This window comes from Panthera pardus, unplaced genomic scaffold (genome assembly GCF_024362965.1).
Source record: "Panthera pardus isolate Hobbes unplaced genomic scaffold, ASM2436296v1 HiC_scaffold_2, whole genome shotgun sequence".
NCBI lineage: Eukaryota > Metazoa > Chordata > Mammalia > Carnivora > Felidae > Panthera > Panthera pardus.
In genome coordinates this window covers 111,817,209-111,842,419 of record NW_026526765.1, presented here as the reverse complement: position 1 = coordinate 111,842,419, position 25,211 = coordinate 111,817,209, and the positions used below count along the sequence as shown (strand labels likewise).

General features: G+C 38.6%; 1 protein-coding gene across 1 annotated transcript in view; it reads right to left on the bottom strand.

The window, feature by feature from the left end:
* LOC109246432 (cAMP-specific 3',5'-cyclic phosphodiesterase 4D) overlaps positions 1-25,211 on the bottom strand; it is an 856,695-nt gene that overhangs the window by 40,150 nt on the left and 791,334 nt on the right. Inside the window, 1 exon segment of the mRNA XM_053907342.1 lies at positions 13,048-13,160. Within this exon segment, the coding sequence (XP_053763317.1) occupies positions 13,048-13,160 (113 nt within the window).

The following is a 25,211-nucleotide window of genomic DNA, read 5'->3' as shown; positions in this document are numbered from 1 at the left end:
CAACCTAACATGCTGTCTTACTATCATACTCTTCCTAGGAGCGAGAAACTAGGTCCTGTCTACCCAACCTCTCATGATACAAAGAACAAGGGAAACAGAATAGGATTCCCCTCTAGGAATTATATTTTGTTGAAACTATCCTTGTTATTTGAAATCTAGTACTTATGTAAAATTATATTTGGATATATTTTAAAAATGCAGCCTGAGAACAAACACCTGTTCTTCTATCTCCCCATCTTTCCCCAGATGCTACATTCAGAAAAATAAGTGTATTTATATCTATTAACAAGCACGTGGATCTTATACCAGTCTAATTGAGCCTCAGTTTCACATCTTTAAAAATGAGACATATTTTTTTTGACATGTAGTGTACTGTTTCTGGGACTAAGTTAGAAATTTAAGGCTTGAAGTACGAGAGTATATCAGGATCATGCCTTATATCAGAAAGTAAGTTACATACCAGTGTTTCCTGACCACTTGTAGTCAAAGACTGCTCATACATAGCAAAGTGATAATATTAAAATGTTTGAAAATATAGCTAAGGGATAAAAAGTGATTAATCTTTCCACTGAGTTATACTTTTGAAGCAACAGATTGCTTCCAATCTATAATGATGCAAGCTCTTGGTTTTATCTCTTCTAATATGTACTCTTTCATCATTTTACTGCTTGAGAACACTACAGAGAAAAATTAAGATTTAGGCCCAAACAGTACCTTCCAGAAGAAATTAATCTAAACTTTCCCCAATATATGATAAAAAAAATAAAATACTTCTAATAAAGGGCACTTGGTGGCTCAGTCGGTTAAATGTCTGACTTTCAATTTCAGCTCAGGTCATGATCCCAACAGTTTGTGGGAATGAGCCTCACATCGGGTTCAGCATGCTGATAGCTAGGAGCCTGTTTGGGATTCTTTCTTTCTTTCTCTCTCTCTCCCCCCCTCCCTCTCTCTTCCTCTCTCTCTCCCTCTCCCTCTCTCTCTCTCTCTCTCCTGCCCCGCTAGCACACACAAGCATGTTCTCTCGCTCTTTCAAAATAAATAAACTTAAAAAAAGGAATATTTTTAGTAAAACATTCCTAGGATTTCTTGTAACCTAATTATCACTTACCCTTTTAGAGATCTAAGAGACCATGCTGAGAATATATGACTTATGTAACAAAGAACAAAACCAAAGTTTATGCCCAAGATAATGTTAATTAGTTTCATTCTTATCAGAGCATATTGTTGAAATAGCCTTGAAATTCTCAAAACAACAACAACAACAACAACAACAACAAGAGGATCAGTGCTTATTTAAAAAAGGGAAGGAACAAATCAGCAAAAATCCACTGAATACTTAATCTATAAAAGACTCTGAGAAAACTCCCAAAATAAAGTTCAAAACTTCAGTTCTCCTAAATCTAAATTTCTGCATACTCTTTTAACAGAATTATAGCTTTTTTTGCATCCTTTGCAATCTTTAACTTCTTTTGTGAAATAAGGTTTCCTTACAAATAATGAAACGACACCTATAAATCATTTAAAGCACCCACGACAGCATTTTAGCTCTTGTATGAAAATTGTTAAAGCCTCTTCAAATCTGAAATTTATCGAAGTTCTTGTGACAAAGGCCATCACCATTCATTGTTAAATTTGTAGTTCATTATTTATCTGAAGATTGAAAAAAAAAAAACAACAAGCAAACATAAAATAGAAACTCTCTTGGTCAAAGAATGTACTCCTTTTCAAAAACCTGAATTTGATGCAAAAAGGCATAAACAATGGAAAGCCAACTAAGAAATGCTCTTTTCTTTGTAATTCTGTAAAATTAGTATAATTTATGATTCTTTAAACAGATGCATGATCATTTGTTTTTTTATTTTTTTTAAGTAATTGTCCATTGCAATGAAACGTCTGTTCTTTCTCCCAAATGGGTTTGCATTGGATGACCAAGTGAAATTAAGGGAGAATAACAAAAGGAAAACACTTGGACATAGTCTCTCAAAACATTTTGGAGAGTATTATTTAATTATTATTAAAGACATTTAATATGTCTTTATTCATATTTAGGTCTAACACAAAAACAAAGCAACAATAACATGTTATGCCAACAATGGAAAAGCCTTAAAATCAGCCAGTTCTTTTCTGAAATGAAGAAGACAGATATCAGTCTGCACTTAACTCCACAGTGGCAGCCTTGCTCATCTTTGCTCAGTTGCTATGGACACGCCCTGTCAGGCCTGTGCCTTCTACTCTCTAGACCTGTTTATGACAGGCTGAGGTGTTTCCTATTATGGTGCCTATGTCTGCACAGCACACTGCTTGCCAGTAATAAAAGCCAGAGGCTGCCACTATAGCGATTACAGTACAGCAGACCAGAGATGCTGACGGAAACCCAAGCACGTCCTGGGTAAAACTGCACAGAACACTCCCTAACAGGCAAAAGCCAACAAACACATCCTTTCTTCCCAGGCTAGCAGAGAAAGTGCTCAGAAATGTCATTTTTAGTTGGAACAAAAGTATATAAGAATATTGTTGCTAAAATATGTATGGAGGAAAGAGAATAATTTAACAGCCACCAATATGGCCCGCATGGTTTTGTCTGTGCATTGTAAACTTTTAATTTAAATGAAAGGAGACTAATGTGAACATAAACTATGCTAAAATTTCTGAGACGCAAGTGTATTAGCAGAACTGAGACGCTTAAGTGGAAATGATCAGGATTCTTACCAAAGAAGGGAAAACGCCTGTCTTGCAAGGCATCAACCATAGTCAATAGATGCTGAGTCTATCAATTCAAGATGAGAAATGGCATTTACATTAACCAACATCACGCATCTGGTACCAATTTATGTGACCAAATACAAAATAATACATGGATATGCACTAGTTTTGGGCTTGAAGCCATGTCTCATCAATACTCGTAGTGGCTGGTAGAAAACTCACTGTTTGTGTATTTAAACAGTTATTAAACCAACATGCTTATCAGAAATAAAGCTTGGGGGCACCTGGGTGGCTCAATCAGTTAAGCATTCGGCTCTTAATTTCAGCTCAGGTCTTATCTCACGGTTTGTGAGGTCAAGGCCCACATCAGGTTCCATGCTGTAAGTGAGGAACCTGCTTGGGATTCACTCTACTCTCTCTCCCTCTTTTTCTGCCCCTCCTATGCTCACTCTTTCTCTCAAAATAATTAAAGTTAAAAAAAAAAAAGAAAAAGAAATACAGCTTGTATTCTATTAACACATTCAAATTAAAAAAAAAAAGTATAATCTCCTTCCCACTATTTATGAGTTAAGATAAAGGCTCTGATCCTAAATGAGGCTGAGACCCTCTAAAAAGTGAACTACAAAAGAAGTCAGGAGATTGTTAGCTACCCAGGTGTAACGGGGTAAGTTTTGGGCCTCATTTTCCAACATACACTAGATGAGTGAGACAAATGATCCCTTTTAACTTTTTTAGTTCTAAAACATAAGGTTTCAGTCTGAGATGGACAATGGATAACAGTTAACAATAATGCTTTCAAATGCTGATCATGCTAAATACTACCAAAACTACCACAAAACTGTGGTAGACAGGAACAGATTATAATTTCACTTATTAATTTACATTTGGACTCAAATGACATTAAGCTGAAAATTTTCTTCAGTTCTTTGACCAAATTTCAGTAACTTCCTTGCAAAGGGTCTGACAAACAGTAAAATTAAAGCTAACACCCATAAAAGAATAACTTTGAGGGTTTTTAGGGCTTAGAAAATTGAAATTAACTTTAGTCCCTGAAGACTGATGAGTAATGATTCTATAGCACTGAGAGGAGAAACACTTAAAGCTGCATCGCAAGGACCAAAATACCATTAATATGATTCACCCAATATTTATTGAGCACCTACTTAACAAGACTTTCTGTCTAATGCTATGGGTGCTGGAAAAATGAGTAAGACTAACAACCTAGTGTACAACATAATGTCAGTAAAACTAAGAAAAATATTGCAGTATTTAGAGTTAAGGGAGTTAAGAAAGACATGACCACCTAATCAGGGGAGGCTGGGGTGGGAGATATGGGAGAAGAGAGGACAGAAAAAACTTCAAGGAGAAGGCAACATTGCAAATAGGCCTTAGAAGACAGTTAAGATTTGTTTAATACATTTTTTATTTTAGCAAAGTTTTAGATTTACAGAAAAACTGTGAAGTACAGAGAGTTCCCATATGCCCTTCATCCAATTTCCCCCCACTATTAACACTACATTACTATGACATATTTGTCACAGGTGCTGAATCAACACTGATACATTATTATATTATTATTACTATTATATTTATTATCATTATTATTATTATTATTATTATTATTATTATTATTATTATTATAAGTTTATTTATTTATTTTGAGAGAGCACCAGTGGGGTAGGTGCAGAGAGAGGGAGAGAGAGAGAATCCCAAGCAGGATCCACACTATCAGTGGTAGAGCCTGATATGGGGCTTGAACTCAAGAAACATGAGATCATGACCTGAGCTGAAACCAAGAGTCAGACACTTAACCGACTGAGCCACCCAGGAGCTCCAACACGGATACATTATTATTAACTGAAGTCCACACTTTAATCAGATGTCCTTAGTTTTCGCCTAATGTTCTCTTTCTAGGCTAGGATCCTATCCAAGATCTCACGTTATATTTAGAACGTAGGCTCTTAGTTGTGATGGTTTCTCTGATTTTCCTTGTTTTTGTTAACCTTGACAGTTTTGAGGAGAACTAGTCCGATGTTTTGTAGAATGTCCCTCAGTTAGGAATTATCTTATGTTTTTCTCATGATGGGAGTTGGGTTATATGTTTTTTGTAGAAAGGCCACAAATGTAAAGAATTATTTTCATCATTGCATATCAAGGGTATATACTACAACCTGACTTATCACTGTTGATACTGACTTTGATGACCTGAGGTAGCTGTGTGTGTGTCAGGTTTCTCCATTATAGAGTCATTCTTTTTCCATACTGTGCTTTTTGGAAGGGAGTCAATATGTACAGTCCACCCTGCAGGAGGGGAGAGTTTTGCTCTCCTTCCTTAACAGCAGAATATCTACGTAAATTATGTGGAATTCTTCTGCACAGATTTTTCTATTCTCATTTATTTATTTAGTTCGTTATTCATTTATCAGTATTAATACAAGGATATTTTTTATTTTGGGTTACAATCCAATAATAGTTTATTTTCTTGATCAAATTGTTTCAGAATTTGGCAATCAGAAGCCCTTTTAGTTTGCTCTTGTGTCCCTCTGATATGCTCCCATCAACGTGGGGTTTTGTTTGAGCACCTCCTTGCTTTCTGGCATGACAACATGCTCCTGTCTCATTTCCTGCCCCAGTTCCAGACTCAAATATTTTCCAAGGAGTCCTGGCTTGTTGGGAGAATGGAAACCAAGATGAGGGTGCTGGGTGTGTTTGTTGCTACTGGGGTGCCATTTCTTTAGGCCTTCTCAGCTGACAGAGCAAGCAAGTATTTGTGTACATACTAGATGGTTAAGATGTTGAGAGGTGCAATGGGAAGCCATGTCCTTAACAGGATTTTCTTAACATTAAATATTAATAAGAGATTCTGTGTCTTGGTTATTTTCAGTCTCATTCGCAGGATTAACAGGGAAGTACTCATACAGACTATTCTCTACTGTTTTATCTTTTTCCTAGAGATATTAACAGAAGTCCACACTTTATTCAGATTTCTAAAACCCAGGGAGTTTTAGATATTATGATAAAACTTCGTGTCAGTTTGAGGAGTTGTACTGTAAAATTACACAAAGAAAACCGAGTTAAACTACTTGAAAAGTCACTGAGAGAGAGAAGAGCCAATGAAACATTCCAACAGTATTCTTTGGTTTACATCAACATCATTAGGCCACCGTTGCCTTTTAAAAGCTCACGACAAGTATAGGTATCAAGACAGCAAATAAACACCTTCTCTAGCCCTCACCTCACAAAATAAGAAAAGAAAGACACTATTAATTTCTGGATGGAAACGAAAGACTTAACACTATTGGGCATCTACAATGTTTCTGACTCCGTCTAGACACTTACTGTCTTTTAATTCATGAAATCGTCATACCAACTATTTAATAGATGAGGAAACCAAAGCACAGAAGGTAAGCTGTCCAATTTGCACCTAGTAAAAGGCAGAGAGTGAATCCAGCTCAGGTAGTCTAGCTACAGAAGGGTGCTGCAAATCCACAGACCATTCTGCCTGAGGAATGAATGTCTAATGAATGGGAGATTTCTGCTGATGAAGTTTGGCATTTTCTCCTTCAGTGGGGAGGTCCCGTTAATGGCAGAGAAGGAAAACCATGGGTTGTTTAAAACATATCTTTCTCACTAAAGATGACTCCTAGAATTGTTCTTGTTGTTGCTTAGGATATCCAAAAGTATACTCATCTGTGAGTGGTAAGCAAAATGCTTTTAAGTGGTACATGGGTGAACATTTTCTCACTTTGTCACAAATTAATTTTAATGTGTATTAAAAAGTGTATATTGGAAAAAACATAGCTGGGACACCAAACCCATGGTTTCATAAATATCCTTGATTAAGAATGAAGCACTCAGATGGGTATTTACAATTTAAAAATACTTCAAATAAAAACTTTCAAAATATACCGTATTTGATATACACAGAAACCACAAATTTTGAGCAACACTAACTTAGGCTTACGACAGAATAAAAAGGTCAGGTTTTTCTTGTAAGAAATGTTATGTTGTTACATTGCAAAGAATATATTACACAAGGTTTTCTTTATCTCTCTTGTTTAGTATATGGTAGGCATAGAATAAATTACATGTAATTTGTTGAGCATGCAGTATGTGATATGCACCAAAGTGAGCTTTGCATACATTATATCGAATGCTGTCAACAACCTTTCAATTTTATTTTCCCCTTTATTATCTCCCTGTATAATGAGGAAGTGGAGATTCAGGGAGTGACAACTGTTGCCCCAAATATTAGGTCGGAAGCAGCAGAGCTGAAATGTGAAACCAAGCTTGCCTAACGAAAAAAAAATCTATATTCTTCCCACTCTATAAAGGATCACTGGTGTACATTGGCAAGCAAGGGAGGAAGTATCACTCACATTCATCATATACAAAGTACGGCAAAACAGTAACAAAAAGTCCAGAACACTAACCAATGATAACAATGAAAAATACTTCATTAAAAATAAAGCATTCTTTAAGTGTAAAGAATAATAAACCTGTTACTACTGCAGTTGGTAATCCAGCGTAACTAGTTTTCTAATAAATTACAGAAGTATTTGTTGTTTAATAAAGAAATCCCGTCCCCATTCTCAGTTAGTGTAAATAAAATAACTTCTTAAAATGTCTCCTAAAACAACTGTGAATATTAAAATAAAGGGTTGCCCATTCTCTCTATTTCTGATAAACATCTGAGACTAATAGTGCCAACTGAATGATCACGATTAGCCAGGCACGGCCCTACTATCTCAGCAAAGCTAGGCCATCACAAAATAAACTCTAGCTATTTCCAGTTTTAAAGGGTTGGCCTCTTTCTATAAAAGAGAAAATTAGATTCTACATACTTTCGGGATAATCTGAAAATCATTACATTATCAACATTTCGCATCTGCCATATGTGTGTATCTTAATAGCTACAATCTGTGTGACTCTCAGAGGAATCTTCTTAAATTGAACAATAGCATTGTCTATCATCCTTATTACTTGGGAAAAGAGTTTGTTTCATCTGACCACAGCATTTGAAAAAGTAGTGTTTTATTCTTGGTTTGAAATTAAAAAAAAAAAAAAAAAAGGACATAGTTCATTATGCTCTCAGGCCAAAGTCACCACTATCCTATAATTAAATCAAAATGTAATAAATGAAAGTGATTTTTCTTGTAATGACTTACTGAATCACAAAAATTGGAGGTTTTTGATAATTAAATGTTAGGTATACTGAAGCTTACTGACACTAAATACTGACACAAAAATGGAGTTGATGACAATAGAGACAAATTAAGACTTGTTTTAATGTTTAGTGTTTTATTAAGTTAAACATTAAAATTAAGTAAGGGCTTTACTATTCAATGAAAAATGAAAATTTCTGTTAAAAGTATTTCCTGCTTTCTATTGTTACTTAAAAAAAAACAAAGAAAGTATTTTTTTTCCTAATGGTGACCATAAAAATAAACATTCTCAATCTTCCATATTAACTTTAAGGCACTGCATATAAACTACCTAAATCTTTGCCACATCTACTTTTAATAAGTAGATGAAAAAGCAGACAGCAAACTCCAGACATTAGTAAAGTTGAATTTCTATAGTTATGGAAGATACTTTCTTTTAAAATGTTAAGATTTTATGTTAGTCATCTTAACTCAACAATCCTCTTATGACACTATCAATAAATTTTAATATTTTAATGTAGAAAATATGTGTTATTTGGTATTTGCTCTTCATAAAATTAAAATGCCTTTTCAGCTTCTTTCTTAGCAAAATTTAAACATTTATTTCTGTTCTGAGAGTTATACCCATGTAATGCTGAAATATTTTAGGATTTAACCACTCCTATGAACATTCTGTATTCATTCCAGCATCTCTCTTGCCCAGAAGAAAAAATATCAGCAGTCACAGAATGCTCTAGTATACTTTATGTATGCACTGACTATTCAAAAGCACCAGGGGGAGCAGACAGCAGAAGAACTAAGAACAAGCACCCCAGAAAAGCAATTAATTTATAGGCAACAGAAACACGATAGAGATGTTGGTTAAAAAGTAAATAGACAAAATAAATTCCGTAAAGAGGTCATGACCACATTTGCAAAGTTGGCTTATGCATATCTAGAATTAACTAAAGAAAAACCTGAAGTCTCTTGGAAGGATGCTTGAATGCTAACTTCAAGAGACTCGCAGCTTGAAGCACGGCCGTTTCCAGCAATGCCAAGCCTCGAAACTGCCCCCAAATTAGAGAGGAGAAACAAAATATATTTTTATAGTGGTATATTTTAGGAGGAAATCAAAATGATTTTGTTTTCTCTTTTAAACATCACTGCACTCAGAGACACTGAAGGCCTTCTGAAGTATGTATTATTAGGTCACAGGAGGATGAAGTGACAGGGTTCCATAGCATGATCTTTCAAAGTCCTGAAGCTTAGACTCTTGGCCTGACCTCCTCACATCCTCAAGTTACTTTCCTTGAGGGAAAGGTAGCCAAAAACACTGTGAAACTATCCTGCCTTAAAAAGGTATTTTAGCTAATAAGGTATTTTAGCTTTGCAAATTCTGTACAAAATAAGGTATTTTAGCTTTGCAAATTCTGTACAAAAGAATGGAAACGTTTCCACCAAGTCCATTTATGTTTAACATGCTCCAAGAATTAGTAAGTGCTGTGTTTTTAGTTTTAGAGTAAAAGAGAAAAACTATTTAGCACTTCTGTCTGGATTCTGTAACTGGAAATTAAGAAGAGACTAGACTTCTAATTTAAAGTTCAAAATGTTTATATGAATACTATACCAAAAACTGTGTATTATCTAAGCATTTTAAAATAACATAGACATGTGTACTAAAGACTGTTATCTAAGGACTGCATTATAACAATCCATGAAACTTAAAATGTCAAGCAAAAATTACAACTGAATGGTAAAAAAAAACCATATTTTGGCCAAGAAAACAATCAAGGAAGTTTTACCTAAATCTTAAATATTAATACCAGTAATAACAGGTATAGTGCCTACTATCACAAACTATTTATTAGCTAGGTTGTTATATATATACACACACACACATATATATACATATATATACATATACATAGTCAAACTCTTACATTAACCTTTCAAATGTATATTATTGTGCTGATCTTATACAAAGTAAACTGAAGCTAAAAAATTGAAATCATTTTTCTAACGTACGTCAGCTAGCAAGGAACAAAACCAAGATTTAACTTCCAGGTCTGTCTGCTTACGACCTTACCAAAACCTCCCTCAACTGTAGCAATGAGGTTCCAAAGGAAATATGAACAAGTCTCAAGGAGATTAATGTGCTTATGAGGGTAAATGCTGTAGTTTTAATCACTCAAATTAAATGCCATCTGGAGTTTCTTACCCTACTTGGTACAAACATCCTACATGTATTACAGTCAACGTTGGCCTTGGCCAAGAGTTCAATAATTTTCCTGCCTTAGTAGCATCCGTAAGTATTATGCACATTACAATAGCAATCAGGAAATACAGGTAGTTGCTTCTGAAGCACCATTTTAAAACTGCAAATAACTTGGATTTCTTTAATTAAGATTTTTAAAAACACAGAAATAATCTGTTAACCCAACTGGTTGAATGGGTTGGAGAAATCAATTTCCTTCTTCATAATACCCAAATCTATCTCCACAATAAATATTCTCTTTCTATAATCACTTAAAAATCATGACCTTACTAGTATTTTTATTGTTATTTTATACTATTAAAATAAAAAAAATCCAAGTGAGAAGAAAACCTAAAAATGTCAGGATTTTTCAAAGGCAGAAAGACAATAACCAGAAAATACTGGCTGGTTCAAAGAAGTGCATGTTAAAATAATGGATAGTAACACAACTGAAAGCCAGAAAGCAATGTTGCAGATGTATTCATTCATCCTCAAGAGATAGGTGATGCAAGCTGTCACATCTCCAATTCAGACTTAGGTTGGGCATCACGGGGACCTTAAGATCGATCAGCTGCTCCCACTCAGTTTACAGCTCATGTGGAGGGGCCTTATTCCTGCCCTTGTTATCAAGCAGAAGGGTGACTATACAACATTCACCAAGAGCTCTTTTTTCCTTCTATGTTAATCCTTTTTTACCCACAAAAAGTTTCACAAGTGTAGCATTCTTTTAAAAACGAATGGGTTAAAGAAAGGAAATGGATAGCTAAGAAATTAAAAGGTTAACCAACAGCTTCAGCCAAGTTGAATTTTTTAATGTTAAAAATAAGTGTCCTGTCAATAATCTTTCAGCCACAAGACACAAACAGCTAGAATCACTACCTTTTTGAAACGTCTTTTCTCACTTAACCTGCATTTCACTTCAACCAAATAAACACACCTTTTAAACTAAATCTATAAATTAACTCAAAGTTTAATTGGGTGCCTTCACAACGAAGATTAAAAAATATATATTCCTGTCTTATTTGGTGCCATAAAGAAAGAAATCATTTTGATCAATTACTATGACCTAGAGCTGTATTTTTTAAAATCTTGAAGTATAGATAAACTAGTTACTTGTCAGCTGCTGTCACTTATAACACATTATTAGATTTCAAGTTAATTTTTAAATTCAAACACAGGTCTCATCATTAAGAGTATGGATTTCTGGGGAAAGTAATTATAGCTGCTCAGGATCATTTCTCTGAAAAAGTACTGTCAAATCATCTTGAAAACATAAGTAAATGTGTGCATATCCCTTGAGGTGCCTTCAGATTCTGCTCTTCTTTTTTTTATGTACAATTAATCAGACAAGAGAATTAAGAACTCAACCCCACTGCAGAATGGTCCCATTCAGCATGTAGGACGCTGAAGACACTAGGCATACTCTACTATTATGAATCAAATTATTAAAATAAAAAAAAAGATTCGTATATCATAAAATTAATCAGTGAACTAAGAATTTGTTAGCCAGCTGAGCACAATGGCACCTGATACCACAGCAGGGAGTAAGAGAGCAATGATGGGTTATCCTGATGAGAAGCCATACCAAATTTCTGAGGCCCAAATAACAAAAACCAAAAACCCAAACAAGCATAAAACCCAGATTTGACCAACATTGTGCATGTGGGTTAGGTCAGTATGCTTATGGGTAGGTTAGTGCCTCTAGACAGTGTGTGAGGAGTCTCTCTATTTTATTTGAAGCTAACTTTTCACTGTGAAAACAGCGCTATCTATATAAACATTGTCAACAGAGAAGACAATCAAGGGGCTGATATGCTATGGTATTATAAAACACTGATTGTGGAAAAAAACAGGTGGGATAAAAACTACAATAAGCTATGGAAAAGCATCACTCGTTTAAAGATACCTGCACAAAGATAAACCATAAAATGGTATAACCTTCCTGACCTTGTAAATAGGTGGCCAAAGATGTTTAAATGTCTTTAAGGGGCAACTGTTTCTAACTGCCACACAAAGTTACCAGTTTTTACTGGTTGACTCCCTCAGTCATCTGCACTCAACGTGAATGTGCCTCCTTTCCTATCCCCGGAGCCAAATAGTCATTAAACACATACAACATCCCAATTGTTTCCTTACATAACTAAAGACAAAAAAACACAGGAATTCCAAAAAATAGAGTAAAACTGATAACACTATACCTTGCTTTAAGGCTGTCTCAGGCTGAAGGTGACTTCTCAGTCCCCCAAACTCCATTGGCCATCAAGACCAACACTTAGGCATATGACACAAATGACCCATTGAAACATCACTGTAACTATATGAGCTCGGAAAACTGGGTGTCTGTCCAAGATTCATGAAAGCAAAGGTAATGATCCTAATGAACTTTCTAATTTTCCTGACATTTCCTGTGGACATCTAAGGCTAAGCGAACACACAAAGGCTCAGTTCCCACAACGTACCCTGACATCTAGATAAAGGAGAGCTGAAGTTCTAAGTTCAGGGAACTCTGAGTGTTGAGTGCGGTAGGTAGTGACATCCTAGAGGTTTCACTGACCTCCAGCAACTCTATTTCCAACTGGGAATCCCAAGAATACCCTTAAGCATTCAATGCCAAGGGACCGCCTGGGTTTCTGCTGCAAGGGCAAAGTGTCACTTACAAGCCCACTGCCCTCCCATCCAAAAAAAAAACCCCACTCACTGTGTCCTGGGAGTACTGCAGTCAAACTATGTCAAAGTTGCTTCTGCAAAATGTTTGCTTTGTGTGGACTGAACGTAAGAGACAGGGAAGGCACAGAATCAGGAACCTCCCTTCAAGGGAGCAGAACAGCCACCATGCAGCGTGACAAAATCCCTGCACGTCTTTCTCAGGACCACAGGGGCTGGCGAATTCACCGGCGTGGGAACCGCCAGTCTAGGGGCCTCGGTGAGAGGCGAACCAGGGCTTACCTTGTTGGAGGCCATCTCACTGACAGAGTGCCTCGTCTGCAGGGTCTCTAGCTGGTCCAGACACCAGTCCAGCTCCTCCAGGGTCTCGCTGGCCAGTTTCTGGTAGGCCTCCTCTGCGAAGAGATAGGGAAAGGGGGGCTCAGTTCTCAAGCGCTTCACGGGGCCGCCAACGAGTTCAAAGGGGGCCATCCTGCCGTACCCCGCCATGCTCGGACGCCCGGTGCCCGCACATGAGGGCTGCTCCTTCATAGTGCCGAGCCTGGCACCGCGCTGGGGGCCGAGGCTCAGCTAGCGGGGCGGCCGGCCTCGGGGAAGCACGGTTGCTCCAGCTCGGCGTCTCAGTCCCGCGTCCGGGGAGGGCGCACGAAGCGCGGCAGGCCAACTTTTACACGGAGGCACGGACAAAAACCTCACGGCGCGACTCTTCGACGGTGCGGCGGGCCCGAGTGCCGGCCCCGGGAGGCTGGCGAAGGGGGCGGCGCGCGCGCCTCTGGGCCAGCCCCGCGGCGGGAGCGCCGGGTCCACGGCCGGGTCTCGTCGCCGGCCGGCCCGAGCGGCGTCCCCGCTCCTGCTCCGCCCGCCGAGCCTTCTCACGACGAGAATGAATCAGCCGCGGCCGGGTGCGCGGCCACCACGTTTCCTGTTTTCTTTCTCAACTCCCCCGGCGCCCGGCGCAGCGCCGCTCCATCGCCGCGGCTTTCCGGGAACACTCCCCCTCACGCCCCTCGCGGTCCTCGCCGCCGCCGCCTGGCCCCTCCTCAGCTCCCTGACGAGGAGCCTGCCAACTGCCAAGGCCCGCCCGCGCCCCCCGCCGCCGCCTTCCCCGAAGCCCCAGTCCCGACAGCCCCGCCGCCTCGCCGGGGCATCACCCCGCGCAGCCCGGCGCCGCTCGCTTTGAAGCGGAGCCCGGGAGGCGCGGACGCGAGCGCGTGTGTCTGTGGGGCTGCTGTGGGGCTGCGCGAGGGGGAGCGGCCCAAAACCCGGCGTGGAGCGCCTGCCGCCCGGGGTCGCGCCCGCCGCGGGGCTCAGGCGGGACCTGGCGCGCACGCGCGCGCGCGCGCGGCCGCGCACCTGCCCCACGGGGACCCCGCGCGCCCCTCCCGGTCGCCCCGACTGCCCCAGCCTCCACGTCTCCACCGTCGGCTGCCACCTGCGAGGTTTCGCGGGAGAGTCCGACGGGCGGCACAAACAAGGTTATTTAGGACCCGCGCGATCGTTTTTTGTGGGTTTGGGTTTTAGGATTCTTGAAGCTCCGTTTCTGAAGACTTGGGATTTACCTGCTTCAAGGGGACAGGGTAGTTATGGGAATAAAATTATTTCTGTTGAAACCAGACTCAGTACGCATCCCGGCCCCTGCTAAGTACGAGGCCTCTACATTTTGGCGTGGACATAAAGAAGCAAACAAAAACAATGTTTGAGGCTTTAGAATTTACAGATTTGACAATACGCTGTATTTTCACGCTCAGAACTAAGAGTTCTCTTAAAGGAACAGCAATGTGAATGCCCATATAATATGGGTAGGTGACACATGTCCTGCATACATGCTTCCTCCGTGCTTGGTACTGCAAATCAGAGACCAGGATGATCTTGTAATGCCAAAGGAAGAAGCCTGGAAGGGTGTTTCTGCCCACCGTGTGCACAAAAAACTACAAAGGTGAGAAAATGAAAAGACCATATCCAAAGGTATCATATGGAAGCTGGTTCCATTTACAAAAGCTGACCCTGGGGACCACAGGCAGACTACATAAAAGGATCAATTGCAGACAACTTTACTCCATTAGCAAGCAGATAAACAAAACTTTCAGGGGGGGAAATAATCCAAACTCCAAAGAGTCGCATCTTAAAAAACTTGGTCCTTGTCAATTACAAAGAATACACTGAAAAGCTTACGTGAAGTCCGGGAGATCCCTTTTCTTTGTCTTCAAATCTACAGGAATTGAAGGAGAAGAAATTCTGCCCTTGAAATTTAGACTCCATAAAAGATCAGTGGGACAACAAAGAACTTCGCACACTGAATCTTGGCTCCTGGGATTTACCAGATAGGTTTTAATACAGCATTTGCAAAAGTTAGAATAACTTTCAAAGTATTTGCTACATCTGCTACATGGCTCATTGTTATCAAGGATTCTTGGACTGTTTGGTATTCACTTTAGGGACTTAGGTTAAAATTTGTCTTTTTTATTCCTTTTTTCTTTTAAGCACCAATCTCTGTAAATATATACTTTAGGTGCACCAACAGCTGCCTAAATCTTGCAAGGTAAATTAAAGAGTAAGACTGGACCTTTATTTCCCCTACCAAAAGTAACAACCTTAAAGACAATTTAAAATAATAAATATAAAGTATTTTATCTGTGTAGGCTTTCCCTGATTATAAGAATATAAAAATATTAAATGATTCTTATAAAAATGGAAAAAGGGAAACATGACACAATGTAGAAAGTCCCTTGTAATCCCATACCCTAAGGATCACAAACAATAATTAAGCCTATGACCATAACACAATTTCATTTTACTTAATACCTTCCATATGCAAGTATAGAATAACCTAGTTGAAATGGTAGTATGTCTACTATATGATTTTATTTTGTTTTTGCTTTTTTCCCCCTCTACTGCATAAAATAAGGATGCAGGACATTTAGAAAGGAAATTAACTTATTTTAGGTTGAGTTGTCTATAGTAAGCACATCCAGTGGGTTAGAGATGCAAAACCATTATTCATTGCCATCTTTCCAGTCACTGGCAACATACAGAAGCCAGGAATCTTCTCTCCGCACCTCTAAGGGTTAGTTTTCCATGTTCCTCTCCCTTCACTCCATATCTTTCAAAGTCTGAGCCCCAAAGGGATCTTCCCACTGTAAGTAATCTTCTCATCTTCACCAACTTCTCAAACTTTTCAGAAATACAGGTCTTGGGCATAGCTGAATGTGGTGCCACATATTATATTTCAGTATTTACTTTTTAATCATTACAGGGGAAAAGTAATTCAGTCAAGTTTCAATGCTTCAAGACATCATACACTTAAATATGGGACTTGACCTTAAGAAAGCAGAATAGCAACAAGAGGGACAACTTATTTCAGAAGATCTACTTTATGTTCATATCAAAAATTAGCCATTTTGACAGTCAGCATTTGGGTACAATAATAGTGTGGTACGCATGTATAAGTTAAGTTCTACCCACTTCTGCATGCATTGTATAAATCTAGAGAGTGGTCACTACCTACCAATAACCAAGAAAATAATTACTGACAGAGCAAAGAAGTTTGTTCTATAAAACTGTTGTTCAAATAAGGAATTATTGCTGATATTAGCATAGAGCTAAGAATACTTTTTCCAGATTCCTAGGTTTATAGGCAATATGGCCAGCCACAATTTTTGAGGATCATTATTAAATCTTAACTTTTAGGAATTTTAACCCCAAATGTTCTAAGACATCGAGTGACTGACCTTTTCATCCCCACTAAAAAAACCTCACTGTGGACTTGCCAGCTATCCTACAGGAAATTGAGTCACCATACCAAACAACACAGCTAAACGTCATCGACAGCTAGCAGGACAAAAACAGTGACCTAGTTTAATTTTGGATTTTACCAAGAACATACACTGCATTCATTAATAAAATGCTTTCTCTCCCAAGTATTCTGGGTGGCACTACTTGAAAACACTATATGAGAGGTTTTTTTTTTTTTTTCAACCATCCAAAATCTTGCTAAGTCAAGGAACTGCAAGGAGAAAAATGCCCAAGCAACAACTGTTAGCTAAATCCCATCAAAGCTAGGAGAGGACTATCAAACAGCAACAGAGAAATAGCTTGAGCTCTTGGAAGTCCCCTCCTACAGCAGTGCTCGTTTCTTGTTTTTTTTTTGTTTTTTTCAAGCCACCCCTGAACTATATAACACCGGTGTTTCTGCTCAGGATCTTCTGTGAACAAACAGTCCTCAATTCTTGCAGGCCAGCACTAGGCTTCCGTCATTGTGATGCAATCAAGGGTTCCCCTGACACATGGCCTGAAACAGTGCCAGGGGCTCCCGGAGAAGATGCTGAAGCAGCCTTTTGAAAAGGGAAAAAGTCATCGCCTCAGAGCCACAGCAGTTAGCTAGAGGCTGAGGTGGTTTTCTTGGGAAACGTTCAGCCAATTACTCTTCTCCACGACTTACAACAAAGCTGACTATTGAGATGAAAGGATCCATTCTAACTGATGTGTAATTGTGTGGATATTGGTTCTTTTTTATGGCCAGTATTTGAATGATTTAAGGTCCATGTAAGTTAGTCATAATTCCTAGACAGGCCTATTGGTATAAATGAAGAGAACAGGTACAAAAAAAAAAAAAAAATCACCTTGGGTACCATTTGTTTACATTTAACTAAAATACAAATATAAATACTAACAGTTGATTCCGATTTTTCTTAAAAAGAAACTTCACTAAATATCTTCAGAAAGCAAATACTTAAATACATGTATCTTCCTAATCAGTTCCAGCTTCTCCCATCCTAATTCCCACCAAAATTCCCTCTTTGTTCCTAAGGATGGAGTTAATAGTGTCTAAAGTAGGTAGAACTGGAGGAAAATGATTCCTATTTTACCATGTATTGCTTCAAGGGAGTTACTCCCTGAGTTTGCTACAGTAGAAGATTTGTCCAGGTTAGCTCTAACTTTTGCTGACTTATGTTTTTTTTTCCTTCTATACACTTTATCTGATGGGAAATACATGAAGGGATTGGATTCACTTTCAATGTATACATGTAACAGGTTTAAGCAGAGCCTTGCTAGTGGCAAGCTGCTCTCATTGCCAAGTGTATTACTGACATCAAGTTCTTGTTTTGAAGTTTTTTTAAATCTTATGAAATATATAAAATTTCACTTAGTACTTCCAGAAACCTCCAAAGGGAAGATGTACATGGTTTTGTGAGGTTTCTTTTTTTCCTGTGTCTTCCTACCATCTATTGTTGTTTTTTATTTTCTAATGCCACCTAAGGCTCTAGTAGAATTTTTATAATGAAATAAACACAATATTAGGTTTCAATTGACTTCTACAACCAGCAGTAATTCAACAAACATTTGGTTAGCACCAACTATGTGTCATGCACTTTATTAGAGTCTATAAAAACAAGGTGACTAAAAGAGTGTGTCCCTTATCCAAGGAAAACCTAGACTTTGACATTGGAGATGATTTAAGCATACTATATTGTAGAAAGCATTCTGAAAGGAGATAGCATGTAGGCTATTGGAGAATAAAAGAAAGCTATTTAACGTTTATTTTTATTTTTGAGACAGAGAGAGACAGAGCATGAACAGGGGAGGGTCAGAGAGAGAGGGAGACACAGAATCTGAAACAGGCTCCAGGCTCTGAGCGGTCAGCACAGAGCCTGATGCGGGGCTCGAACTCACGGACTGTGAGATCGTGACCTGAGCCGAAGTCGGCCGCTTAACCGACTGAGCCACCCAGGCGCCCCAAAAGAAAGCTATTTAAATACACCATTCCCTGACATTTACAGGCACGCAATAAATATTTGTGAGTAAATAACCAATAAGTACACATGTATTATGACAAAAAGAATATTTCTTTGCAAGTAATATTCAAGCAGTAATAGTTTCCTGGGTATGGCTCTCTAGATATATTCATCTCTACCTATCTCTTAGGCTCAGTCTACTGCTTTCTACCTCTTCTACTTGTCTCTTTTTAAAGAATGTCAAGAACGGGGGTGCCTGGGTGGCTCAGTCGGTTAAGTGGCCAGCTTTGCCTCAGGTCATGATCTCATGGTCCATGAGTTTGAGCCCCGCGTTGGGCTCTGTGCTGACAGCTCAGAGCCTGGAGCCTGCTTTGGATTCTATATACCCCTCTCTCTGCTCCCCCCTCTCCTCACTAGTGCTCTGTCTCTCAAAAATAAATAAATGTTAAACAATTTTAAAAAAATAAAGAATGTCAGGAACTAACATTGCCAGAACTTTGGTTAAGTGCACCATGGTGTCTTTCTGGAGAGCAATGTTAATATGATACTTAAAGTGATAGATATGGTAATACATACATAAAATGATCTTTACAAAATCAAAAGAAATTTTGAAAGAACCCATCAATACACCAGTACGCAGCTTGGGGATAACAGGTGAATGAACTAAAGGTCATGTGCCATCCTCCCAAGATCAGGAGAATGTAAATTAAAACTGGGGGTATACTGAATCTCCTACTTACTCTTGTTAATTCTAAGTCTAGCCAATCTGTAGTGCTCATGTTACTTTCTAGCAGATGCATTTAAATGTATATTTCTCTCTCCATATAACAAAATTAAATACTGTCTATCCCCTCTCCATGTGATTATTCTATGTTTTCACTGTTTCATCTCCATCATCGCATTCCCATCTGTTTTCCCATCCCTGTGCCACACACACGCACACGTGTGTGCACACATACACACACTGTTGGTTTTTCGTTTCTACGTTTTCCTTAGAACATGACTTTCCCGTCTTAAGAACCACTTCTTAGTCTTTATATTGTATTGACCAGTTATATTATATATTTATTTTCTGTAAAAATTTTACTTAATTCCTTGCTCACTATTCTATCTTGCACATTCCATCATCCTCATTTCCTGATCTTTGTTCTGATGTTTCACAAGGAAAGAGGACCTTGGTAAATGATTGCCCATAAAGGAGACACTGGTGGAAGGTATATCTTTTGATTTCTTGCACTTTAAATTTTTTTAATGTTTATTTATGAGAGAGAGCGAAAGAGAGAAAGAGCGTGAGTGGGGGTGGGGGGCAGAGAGAGAGGGAGACACAGAATCTGAAGCAGGCTCCAGGCTCTGAGCTGTCAGCACAGAGCTCAATGCGGTGCCTCAACCCATGAACTGTAAGATCGTGACCTGAGCCCAATTCGGACACTTAACTGACTGAGACATCCAGGTTCTCCTGATTTCTTGTACTTTAAAAGGCACGGTGCTTCTTAACCTTTTCAGAAGTTCAATAAACCTTTGAGAATCTGATGCCAACCTCCCTAGAACACTGGACACAAGTCGGTGTGATCAACTTTTTTATTTTCAAAGTATTCACTGACTTCCCTGAAGTCACCATGGACTCCAGGTTGAGAATTCCTATCTGAATAGGGAGGAGAAAATACTTGTTTTCATCAAGAATCTTTCATTCAGAGTCAGTACCTCTGCTGCCCTCTTTGTTTCCTTACTCCCCTCATTGTGAAATACCTAAGAGAAGTAATGCCAAAGGGTCACTCATTTCGTTTAAAGAATTGAAGTCAGAGCTAGGAAAAAAAAATTACACAACATGTGTCCAAAGAAACAGTAGGCTCTTTTAAACATTAAGGCTATAAACAGAGTCTCAGAAGGGTAATTTATTATGTCCAATTTTTATTCTCACTACTTGTGCTATAAGTAGAACATGTGAGTGAGAAGCCATGTTGGCCTACTGGTAAACCTTCATTTGTTAAATGTGTGCATAATACAGAGCAAGTTTCAGAACTCAGGACCACATTAGGAATACTTGGCTTGCCTACTTGTGAATAAGTTTGCTCCATGCACAAACTTAATTAAAAGAAATTAGTTTTCTAGGTGTATGAGAGTATCTAGGGGTATTTAGATTTGGATAGGAAAGTTTTTTACACATGTACAAGAATCTACAACCTATAGAGTTCCCTACCAGGGGTAGTATGACAGATCAAAAAGAGCATGGCTTTTGGAGTCACCCAGAATTTGAATTCTGGTTTTTCTATTGTTCTAGTTGTGTTATATTAAATTAGCCATTTAAATATCCAAACCTTTATAAGTAAGTTGGGAATTTTTATGAGAAATGCATTTAAAAATGCATGAAAAATCCCAAGGGCCATATATGACTTATAGTAGGTACTCAATCAATAGTAATTATTATTCTGACTCACCATATGAGGTTATTTAAATAAGTTAATCTGCAATAAGGCATTTAACACATGAAAGGTTTCTTCTACTCTCACAGGTTCTCAATCCTTAACCAATTACTTTTCCTATCATTACCATCAACACTCAACCCTTAACCAGTTCTGGGCTGAATATTCACAAGGAATCTACGATCTAGAATAGCCTTCATAAGACCACACCAATCATGTCAAGTCACTGTGTATAAAAAATATGTATAAGGTAAGTCACGGGTTAATAAAAGAACACCACTTACTATGAGGTTACTGGGAAGTTCATTCTAATATTTCCCAAAGGATGTTCAACTGATTATTACTCTTATAAGATTCTTCTTACCAAAAGAATTGTGTAGTCAAACAAGTTTGGGAAATGTTATATTTGTAGCCTCTTTGCTGTCCTTTGTAATGGACATGAACCTACCAAAAACTAGAAGTTCCACAGCAAAGAAACCTGTTTAATGTCATTTAACACATATTACCTAAACTTATTTGATCCTGAAACAGGTTTTTTTGTCATGCAACCATTATCATCTTTTGAAGCATACTTTGGGAAAGTTTGTTCTGTACCATATTAGATGAGTCCAAAAACATAAACACAATATATGCCTCTTGTAGGCTTCCATGTATTTGCAATCTGTCATGTTTTCGACATCTAATTTCCCCTCCTCAGAGCTTTGTGTACTGTTGAGAAATGGTCAGAGAATAATCTTCATCCTTTCCTTCCTTTCTTTTTTTGTCTTTTTCTTTTCCCCAGAAAGAGAGCGGTTAAAAAATCTATAGATATTTATGAGTCTCTCTGATGTGCTGGTGGCTGTGAAATGCAAGAACATGAAAGATTCAGCTGCCTGGACCTGGGAAGGAACTTACAATATCCCGCTGAGAAAATCAGACACGTGACCAGCTGCTGCTTAGAGAAACTGTGAGGTGGCGTAGAAATCATTCAGTATGTAAGTGCTACTGTAGTTCAGAGCTGAGAATGGGGGGTGAGGGGGTGGGGAGAGATGTACTGTAGCTAAGCGTGCAGGGTTCCAGGAAGAAGGTGAACCTGGATGTAGGTCTTAGACAAAGTCTGTGGTTTGAATGGCTGTGGGAGGAGGGTATCAGCCGGCATTCTTTTCAGGTGAAAGAAATGTGTGAAGCCTGAATAACAGTTATATGTGTGGGCGGTCAATAGCCTGGATGGAGTAGACTCCTTCCAGGGAGGAGAAGGGAAATAGGGTTGAACACTTTAATGCGTGGCCTTGAGCTAATGGGTATTGAGGGAATTGGATAAGTGCACTGGTAGGCCAGGAGGATGAAATAAAAGAGTGAAAAGGACAGAGGTTAAGAATCCATTCCAGTAGTCCAGATGTATAGTGGTAAGCAGGGAGTTCTAGAAGTATTCATTTTAGTGGCCTACTCAGACAGTAATGGGCAACAGAAGTAGCATGACACTGGAGACAGAGATCTAGGTTCCTCGGCTGGCTCTGCAACTTAGCAACCATGTGGCAAATTTAGACGAATTATTTAACTTCTCTACCTCAGCTTTCTCTTTTGCAAAATAGGGCCCAAAATACATCCTACCAAAGGTCACCCCCCCAACACTGGCCATTTTCCACATCTTATTTGAATTTTAAGACTAACTATAATTTTAAAATCACTTTTCCATCCGCCTATCTCATTTTTGTTTCATTTCAACTTAAATGCATAATTTGCTTAAAAAATTATAAATATTTATCAAGTCACTTACATGTAATACATAACAGCTGCTTTCAACAGCAATGCATCTCCCCCGCCCGTCTCTTCTTAAAATACAAAGGTATCAAAACAATTCTGTACGTATTTTTGATAATAGTAGTAGTCAGCACCTGGATCTCTCTGAAAATTAACCCAGTTAGTATTCACTATACCTTCTACTTTAAGGAACTTAAACTATAGTCGTTTCATTAAGCAAGATTAATAAAACATGCTATTCATGTTTTATTTTATTCTGAAGATTAGATTTTGAAAATATATACTATCCCATAGCAATCTGGACACTTCTTGCCATCCATGATCATGTAACCCCAACTTTTATATTGAGTATTCCAGGTTTATGCTTAAATGATATCTCCTTGATAAGAGAAAAAAATAATTGCATAGCATTTTATTCCCATTGTTTAAAAACTAAATGGCTACATACACACAGGCATGTGCACAACACACACACACACACGTATGTGTGTATGTATGTATTTATCTCTGAGGCATATTTACTAGCCAGAATTATTTTATTTAATGTGTGGGAATTTTGCTTTGAGATCTATTAAAGTATTAATGTGAGTAAAAGATTTTTGACTTAAGACAAGCTTGAGATCCACTAAAAGTAATTATTGTAGTATGGACTTCGGGGGACTTTGTATTTTTTTAAACAAGTTTTCTTTCCCTCTTCTCTCTTCATCCCAGTTTGTAATAAAAGTCTGTGGAATACAAGGATTTCTAAAGTACAAGCTATCTAATATGCAGATACTTTGTAAAGCATTTCTCCTAATATGTGTGAATTTCTGGAGCACACCAAGGTTGACCAGTTGAACACACAAACAGGGATCACTCACTATGGGAGCCAGACACATCATGTGAATGAAGGAATGATGTGGTGGGTGGGGACTTCCGGAGCAGCAGGTGGAGACTTCAGAGGTCATATGTGGGAATGCTGCCCAACTGGTGCCAGATCTTCAGACTGTTCAAAAGAATCCCGCATTTGAATTTTTTAATGCAAAATCTATGTTTTTTAAATTTTGACAATAATTCAAAAAAAAAGTTAAACATCTTAAGGATGAAACAAAAGTCTATGGACCTTAGTGGCCAGTTTGCAACTTCTAATATCAACAGTGCTTAGCACAAGTGACAGAGACCTTCCTGAGAGCAGTACTTTAGGCAAGCCCATGAGAACATTATAATTTCAAGGTAGAGAAATTAAGTTAAGAAGCGTTTCTGGAATCTAGGATGTTAATATGGTGTTGTTAAAAGACTATTTGGAGCCAAAAGGCAGATTCCTTTCTAGGTTCCAATGGTTACTCACAACTGGTCTGGCCCAAATAATCTCAGCTGTCCATGGACCAACTGGACCCCTATGAGATGTGCAATGAGGAATTAGGCCTGACCAAAAACATCTGACTCTAATGACTTAACAGTTGCTAAAGACCCAACCAATTAGGGAGCACTGTTTCCCAAAGACTGCCATGCATCCTAACCCTTTCGTTGGCAAATGAATAGGAAAAATAAATCTTTCCACTTAGCCTTCATTTTCCTTTCTAGTTCTTAGTATCTTACAAATAAATTCCTGGAACACCTATCTGTTTCCTCCATTTGTAGAGGTTTTTTCCTTTGTCAACCCCTCCTACAAAATCATATGTTTCCAAAGCACCTCTCATATAATAATATCTGTCCTTACGCAAGACCGTATCCTGGATTTTTAATCCCTATTGGCTAGCATTCAAACTTGTTAGACTCTTGAGAACTCCTCTAAAATCCATCTGACTGGACCTACCTCTCCTTACCATCCCCTGTGGCCGATCCCACCCACATACCCACCTTTTGTCAGCAAGAGTCCCATGTCTTCACATTTGGTCATGTTTGTGGCTTGCTGGTCCAATACTGCCCTCCCATTTTCCTTCCATCTATTCAATTCCTACCTTTCACAGACTAAGTCCTTTATGCAAAGTTTCCTTCAAAGGAAGCTCTGCAAGAAGCAGACGACAAACTCTCCATAGGAATAACAGGAAGTTCTCTGGTGGAGGAAGTCAGTCTTGAGATCACCCAGGGAAAGGCAGTACTCAGGAGGAGATTAAGGGCAATGGGTTCCCGAGTTGGAGGGAAACCACATACTTTATTTGTTTTGGTTTCACCTGGACTGAGTTCTTTCCACAGATCAAGTTGGGAAACTAGGGATTGTTACATGATTCATCCTTATATAGTTAAACGTTAGTTTGATTCAACCAGTAGACAAATACTTGTTGAACACCTGCTGGGGGTATCTGGTAGGCTAAGAGGTACTAAACCTACAGAGCTGAATGCAGATCTCTGGCTTTAAGGAGCCTACCGCTTAGAGGTAGTGAGTGACAAATGAACAATCACAGAGATTTCAAAAGAAATGCATGTATGTAACAGCAGAAGCATGCAGAAGGTCAAGAAAACTTAGAGGATCCAGCCAGGCTTCCCCTAGAGGCTGCCCATGCTCTGCTCTACCTGCTAACTCATGGTCAGAGGTTGCAAACTTGGCTGGGACTTTAGAGAACAGTGTATCAAC